The sequence below is a fragment of the Limulus polyphemus genome, unplaced genomic scaffold (genome assembly GCF_000517525.1).
Source record: "Limulus polyphemus unplaced genomic scaffold, Limulus_polyphemus-2.1.2 Scaffold6274, whole genome shotgun sequence".
NCBI classification, from domain to species: domain Eukaryota; kingdom Metazoa; phylum Arthropoda; class Merostomata; order Xiphosura; family Limulidae; genus Limulus; species Limulus polyphemus.
Genome location: NW_013671884.1, coordinates 6,632 through 14,776, shown reverse-complemented (window position 1 = coordinate 14,776; position 8,145 = coordinate 6,632). Strand labels below are relative to the sequence as shown.

At 31.7% G+C, this 8,145-nt stretch overlaps 1 protein-coding gene across 1 annotated transcript in view; it reads left to right on the top strand.

The window, feature by feature from the left end:
* Positions 1–7,470, top strand: part of LOC106473556 (26S proteasome non-ATPase regulatory subunit 14) — a 16,664-nt gene extending 9,194 nt beyond the window's left edge. Inside the window, exons 6-11 of the mRNA XM_013934242.2 lie at positions 2,331–2,481; positions 2,699–2,806; positions 2,922–2,996; positions 5,942–6,067; positions 6,991–7,053; positions 7,290–7,470. Coding sequence (XP_013789696.1) covers positions 2,331–2,481; positions 2,699–2,806; positions 2,922–2,996; positions 5,942–6,067; positions 6,991–7,053; positions 7,290–7,388 — 622 coding nt within the window. The 3' untranslated portion in view covers positions 7,389–7,470. The remainder of the gene's footprint in view (positions 1–2,330; positions 2,482–2,698; positions 2,807–2,921; positions 2,997–5,941; positions 6,068–6,990; positions 7,054–7,289) is intronic.
* The last annotated feature ends 675 nt before the right edge of the window (positions 7,471–8,145 follow it).

The window sequence follows — 8,145 nt, the reverse complement described above, 5'->3', positions numbered from 1 at the left end:
AGTAAACACTGAGGTCCTTGTGTAGTGACAGTTGTAACACATAGATGACACCTAAAGTTACCCCTCACTCTACCAAACTGGAAATCTATTGTCCTACTGAACAGTAAACACTGAGGTCCTTGTGTAGTGACAGTTGTAACACATAGATGACACCTAAAGTTACCCCTCACTCTACCAAACTGGAAATCTATTGTTTTACTGAACAGTAAACACTGAGGATCTTGTGAAGTGACAGTTGTAACACATAGATGGCACCTAAAGTTACCCCTCACTCTACCAAACTGGAAATCTATTGTCCTACTGAACAGTAAACACTGAGGTCCTTGTGTAGTGACAGTTGTAACACATAGATGACACCTAAAGTTACCCCTCACTCTACCAAACTGGAAATCTATTGTCCTACTGAACAGTAAACACTGAGGTCCTTGTCTAGTGACAGTTATAATATGTAAATGACACCTAAAGTTAACTTTAGAGGTTACTTTGTACGGTACTAATGAGGCAACTCAAATGTTGTGTGTATGTTTCCCAGCACCTTGGTTAACTTTAGTGGCTATTTTGGATTACTTTGTACAGTACTATGAAACAACTCCTAAGGTCTGTTCTCCAGCATGTTTAGTACAATATAACTTCTTATTCATGTGTGCTTACCTACTTTGTTAATATACATGATCTGTGGTCTTATGAGTAGCTCCCATGTAACCGATTGAACAGGCTGAGAAAATCGCCAAAAGTAAATGTAAAAAATAATGATATAAATCAGATTAGAAATTTAGTACATATATTAAATGAAACCTTCTGATTAACAATTTAAACATGTCATTGCTTACAATACTGGTATGATGAAAAAATGTTATTTTTATTGTATGACAGTGATCATAAATACAATGAAATTGTGTGCAGTGTTTTTCAAGTCAAAAGAAAACAATTACAGTTTTATAAAGTAAAAAACTTTATAGGAAAATTTTAAAAGAAAAGAGGAAGATATAAAAATCAGTAATTAAAATGTACAGCAAAGGTAAACATTTTTAATTGTTTCTTTAAAAAACAATATACCACAATAAAAGATTTTCAATTTTCAGAGCTGTGAATTCTTATAAATAAGAATGAGATATTTTATTGTCAGAAGCTAAATAATTTGTAATTCTGAAATTTCAAACTATTTCATCCAGTAGTTTTTCTTATTTTGCAGTCGAATAAAATAACAGCTTCATCTAATCAACCCACCAGGGAGTGAAGTAGTTAACTCATGAGATTGGCATCTTGTAAAATAAACCATACAACAGATGCATCTAATCAACCCACCAGGGGTGAAGTAGTTAACTCGTGACATTGGCATATTGTAAAATAAACCATACAACAGCTTCATCTAATCAACCCACCAGGGAGTGAAGTAGTTAACTCATGAGATTGGCATCTTGTAAAATAAACCATACAACAGATGCATCTAATCAACCCACCAGGGAGTGAAGTAGTTAACTCATGAGATTAGCATCTTGTAAAATAACCATACAACAGATGCATCTAATCAACCCACCAGGGAGTGAAGTAGTTAACTCATAAGATTGGCATATTGTAAAATAAACCATACATCAGATGCATCTAATCAACCCACCAGGGGTGAAGTAGTTAACCCATGAGATTGGCATCTTGTAAAATAAACCATACAACAGATGCATCTAATCAACCCACCAGGGGTGAAGTAGTTAACTCATGAGATAAATATCTAGTAGCCTCATCCCATTCAGTAAATTGGAATTGTCTCTTTCTATTGGTTGAAAGTAATCCAATAGCAAATATTGACATTTTTGATAGACAGTATGTCCTAGGAAGGTTGTGGCATGTGGGTTTGACTTTCTAGTTTATATGTCTATAAAGCAAGAAGTGTTGAGGTTAAAAATTTACATTTTAGATCAAGAATATTTAGCATATAAGAGTGCAGTTTCTCGTAAACTTAGAACATTTTATAGAGGTGGAAAGTGGAGCTAAAATGGGCAGTTTGTAGCAAACAAGAGTCACATGGTACAGAAAAGTGAAGATAAAGAATTTATTGAAATATTTTTATTTGAAATTAAACCTTGTATTAAAATTTTAATTATAAACTACGTTTTGATATGATATTTATTGGTAATAAAGTTTAAATAAATTAGAATATAACTCTGTAAAAAAGTTGGAATTTGTACACTTTGTTGCACCTGTGCTTGGAGAGTTAAAAAATTAAATCATTTATATTTATCTTTACAGTCTTGCAAAACAGTTGAATGTAACACGGTGGAAACTTTCTAATTTATATGATTCAAAGGAAATATTTATCTTTCTGTCATTGCCAGGCCTGAAATGGTTGTTGGTTGGTACCACTCTCACCCAGGATTTGGGTGCTGGTTGTCAGGAGTTGACATCAACACTCAGCAGAGCTTTGAAGCGTTGTCTGAGAGGGCTGTAGCAGTAGTGGTGGACCCGATTCAGAGCGTCAAGGGAAAGGTACACCATCCTTTGTGTAGTCAAATCATGTGAAACAAAACATCTGTCTTTTTATATTCTCAAAAAATTATTGATAGTCGTGAAGGAATTAAACTTGTGGTTCCTTATAAAACTGGAATTATGTTTATCATTTCTTTTTATTTCCTGATGTGTTGTCACTTTCTTGACATAATGTTTAAATGAACAGTATAATGTGATTAGCTTCTATTTATTACAGGTTGTAATTGATGCATTCAGACTGATTAACCCTAACATGATGGTACTGGGACAAGAACCTCGTCAGACTACCTCCAACTTAGGACATCTGTCTAAACCTTCCATACAGGTGGGAGTGTTTTGTTTCAGTTATTATTTGGAATTGATTGGTAGAATATTGTTATGATGTACTGAATGTTCCAGCTGTTGTATTGGGTGTGATTGTGTATGTTTCTGTTTTTCAGGCTCTCATTCATGGTCTAAACAGGCATTATTATTCTATATCTATCAACTACAGGAAGAATGAACTTGAACAGAAGGTAGGCTATTTTGTAAAAATAAAACCCTGTAATAGTTTTGAATGTAGTATATAGGTGTATAACATTTAACTCTCTGACTATTCCTACTTTGTATCATAATGTATTTAGTTTTTAATAAATTATATAAGCCCCAATGTGCTGAATATATTGAGGAGACTTGTATATTTATCGGGTTTTTTATTTCCGTGATGTCACGTAATTAGAACTTCTTATGATCACTGGTGGAATTTTAATTAGTGTAACACAGGGGTCTTCAAACCTTTTTGTACAACGGCTGGAAGGTAGATCTTTTCATGGTTTAACAGGCCGGAGGGGTCATGGTAAAATTAAGTGTGGATGCATACATGATCATATTGGCTTTTGCTCAATTAAATTATATTTTTATAATATTACAAAAGTATATTACTACTTTAATAAACTGTTGGCAGGCCGGATAAACCGAAGTCACAGGCTGTAATTTGGAGACCTCTGGTGTAACAGAGGTATTTCTTTTGTAGGGAACCTATACATATTCTTCATTTGTTCCTTGTAAATTACATTAAAAGTGTATGTGTTACATTTACTGAACTTCCAAGATTTTGTTTTTTTAAATAAAGTTCACTAAATATTTTTCTATTTGTCTGGTTGATGTCAAGAGAAGACTTCAACTGATGAACAACAAACTTTAAAACACAAATATGCACTTTTTGTTCATTTGACTGGCTGACATTCAGAGAAGGATTTTAACTGATGAACATGCCTGAAGCCAGCAGCAGTTATAGTTCAATCGATTGGCTGATACTTAGAGATGGCTAAAACTGATAAAGAAAGGTCAGCCTTTTATGGGCAGTCAAGCTACAAGTTTTGAGGCATAGTTAGCCATGACCTACACAAGAGACTACAAATGTAATACCTAACTAGCTAAAGGTCAGCCTTTTACAATTAGTCAAACTACAAGTTTTGAGGCATAGTTAGCCATGACCTACACAAGAGATACTAGAAATGTAATACTAACCTGATTAGTATGTACTTTCTTTGACTGCGATATTTCTTTGTTGATTTGTTCATGCTCTCTAAACGATGTCTTTCCTTTGTTTGTAGTATTGATTTGTTCATGATTTTGTTTTATTAATTTTAACACTATTTGCTGTAAAACAGATGATATTGGTTCCAAAGAAGTAACTAACAGTTGAAAAATGTATCTTTGGTTGAGTTGTGTTACTGTTTCGAAAAGGGAGTTAATGTAGGAAGGAATTTAACTGCCTGTATCTTAGAAATCTTATGTATTGGTTTTTATGTTTTTGGCAGTGATTATAGTACTATTTATATATGTTGTTAACCGTATGGTTTTGGGATATGCCCATTTGACATTTCTCTCATATGGAGAATGATACACAGTTTGTGATATACAAATTTGGTTGTTTTGACTAATTTTGCAACCACAAAACTGTACATACTATAACTGATGTAGTATCTTCATGAAATATTGCAATCCTGTAGTAAGTGTTACAGGAATTTTGTATAAAAAAAAATCCTATTTTTAAATTAAGTATTTTTACTAAAGACTTATCAAAGAGTGAACCAGATTCTGGCTAGTCTGAGTGTAAGGTGATTTTCATGTTATGACTAAAAATACTTTTCATTTTACAGTTTTCAGATTTATGTTGCATAACATCTAGAACCTTGTAAATGAGTATAATTTTTTTTTCAGAAAAACTATATTTTATCTACCCTAACACTGTACGAGCTCAGTCCCTTTGACTAATCTTGTGACCATTGCCAAATATATGAAATAAATCTATATTACTATTTTTCTTTAGAGAATGAATGGAGATTGTAACAAAAAAATTACAAATATTTATTGTTAATAGCCTCGTAATGATTTCCTTTATTGTTTTATTTCTCTTTGAGAAACTTTGTGTAACTATTAAACCTATTTAATAAGCTAGAAATAATCCAATGAACTCAAAGTGTTGGTATCGGGTTTGGTAATGCATGAACCTTGCAGAGAAATTAATTTATTTTTAATTTTTTTGGTTTCCTGTCTAATCTAACAGGTTTCTAATTTTACTTTTTAGTTACTAGTAAAACAATATGTACATACAGAAACAAGAAATTTAGTACTTATCTTTGGGTCTTGTTGAGTTGAAGACTTAAATTGTCAGTAAAAGTTAACCTTTTTTGTAGGGTTGTTGTTAGTGTTTTAAATGAATTTATTTATTTCAAATATTCAGTTGAGAACATAAAAAAACAACATTGGCAAAGCATAAGGTGTCCTGTAACTATTATAATTTTAGTGGGTTTCTAACTAAACTATGAGTGCAACAAAAGAATTCCTTGACTATGTTCAAGTTGAACTAGAAACTTTGAACCTATAGGCAGAACTATTCAAAAGCTGTCACAAGAACAAGCTAGCATTGTACCTAATTCAGTAAATTAAAATATTCTTTTTTTTAAATAATGTAATGGCAAAGGTCAGAGACAATTAATGCCATTTTTGAAAGGCAGTATGTAATACGAGGGCATGACACAGTTTATATTTCTGCAAATCAAAATGATTGAAAGCTATAATATTAGATCATGTATCAGCACTATCTATACTTTTAACTTTGTGATTCAGAAAAACTGGGGTGGAAAGAATGTTCAAGTGGTCTATTTGTAGTGAACATGTGGTACATGGAAGTGAACATTGAGAATTATTTAAATATTTCCTTTTAAACTTACATGATATTAAAAGTTGAATTATTAACTGTTTTGATGCCTTATATAATATTTAAAGTTGAATTATTAACTATGTTTTGATGCTAAGTTTATTGATGTAAATTTATAATGATGTGGTTTAATTAAACTTTGAATGTCATGTCCACTTTCTGAGGTAAGATTAAAGAAACCTAATTGAGTGTACTTTGTATGGCTTGAAATGTATCACTTTCTGAGATCAGATTAAAGAAACTGGTCTGTTTCAGATGCTTCTTAATCTCCACAAGAAAAGCTGGATGGATGGGTTAACTCTTTCTGATTACGATGAGCACTGCCAGCTCAATGAAAAGACGGTGACAGAAATGCTTGATCTTGCTAAGGCTTACAATAAGGTATGTACCATGATTTACAACAAGGTAAGTACCGTTTCAAGACCAGACAATATTTAAAGTTGTTAAATGTGTAGGCACATGCTCAGACTTTTATAAATTATAACACATAAATATTAAGAGTATATTTTCAACTATTTTTTTTTAAGTAATGTACTTCACCACAAGTTGCTAACTGCATATAAATCTTCAGGTTTCATCAAACCAAATCAGTTTTCGGTGTTAATTTGATAAAATAGTCAGTAACTTAGTAATGAGGTTAAAGCATTACTAGGTTGTTATTAGGATTTTATCTCTGACATCCTTGTAAACATTGTACTGGTAAAAAAAAAAAAGTAGAAAAGACTGCAAGATGTGAAAAAAAAAAGTGTTCAAAATTGGTAAATGAGTATATAACGAAAACTTTATAATTATTTGCAAAATTTTTGGGCATAAGCCCTTCATCAGGTAGTTTAAACTGTTACATAGAAAAAAGGGTTAGAATACAACGAGATTCAAAATAATGTACGTACTGCGTGGAGCTCGTTAACAAAAATATTGTTAGAAGGAATGCTGTTGAAGCTGTTCTCTAAACAGTTTTAAAATGGAAACCAAGTATTAACTCTTTCAGCATGGGCTTGGTTCCTGGTACTGACCTCGTAACCATTTTGTTCTTGTTATAATTTTCATGCTATAACTTTTAAATTAGTAAGTAAATATTAATGAAATTTGGCAGATTATCAGCAAACATTACAATAATTGTTGTAACCGATTACCAGTCATATGTGTTAAGTTGGTTTATACATGTTTTATAGCTAAATCCGAATGCGTGTGTGTGTTTAGTGTTTTTTATATTTTTTTTTGCCAGGTAGAATATGAACATGCTTTGATGTTTCATACTTTAATATGAATTCTGTCTGAATCTAACTGTATGTCACTTTTCTCAGTCTCTAGAAGAAGAAGACAAATTAACACCTGAACAACTCGCCATTAAAAATGTTGGAAAGAAGGTAACTTATTTTTGTTCAAAATATATAACAGAAGGCAAGATATTATTGATAAACTTTTTTATAGATACAGTTAGATCGTTGTACACAATGGTGTTGTTTCAGAGTGCTTTACTTAGATGTGACCATGAAGAATTAAATAGTGCCTGTTAATGTAACAATAAGTTAACCTGATTTCACTATAAATGTATGGGTGGAGATGATAAAGGGTTAATGTAACTCCAATTTTTCTTATCTAGGATCCAAAAAGGCATCTCGAAGAGAATGTTGATGTGCTTATGACCTCCAATATTGTCCAATGTTTAGGATCAATGCTAGACACTGTTATCTTTAAGTAACCATAGCAAGTTTCTTTGTGGTGATATGTTTAACATAATCTGTACTAGGTTTAATAAAAGTCACTTGTGTCTATACATAAAACCTTGTCAATTACTTGTCCATGTGACATTTTGAAAGTAAAATAGTACTTTCAATTATTCTTCCACACCAAGATTTTAAATTAATAAACGTCTGCTTCACCTACTTCAGTCTTTTTCTTTTTTTTTGTAGTGAACTGCTTTTAAATTGCACTTCACAAAAACTGACAGAATATTAAAAATAAATCAATATTTTTTCATTTTAATGGTACTGTGAATTTTTGAGTTTGTACTTCACTTAGTGCATTCTTACTCTAGAATAATGGGAATTCTTAACTGCTCTCACTCATTCAAAAGAAATGGGGATTAATCTTCACTGTTTTCTTTGGAATTATACTTATTTCAGTGACAATACAAATGTTTGTTCTTTTAAAAATGTACAGGCTTTATCATGCACCTTTTAGTCTCATTTAAGATGGCCAAATATATCTACCAATAATTAATATTGATACACATTCTATGTGCAACACTGAAGAGATTGTGTAGATATGAATGTAACTGTAATGATGAGACTATTGAACAATAAAATCATCAGTTAAAACAGTAGACTACAGGAACATGACAGTAACTGTAATGGTGTAGATACTACCTGCACTACTGGTGAGACTGTATTGAACAATAAAATATTCAGTTAAAACAGTAGACTACAGGTATCTACATCATTACAGTTACTGTTATA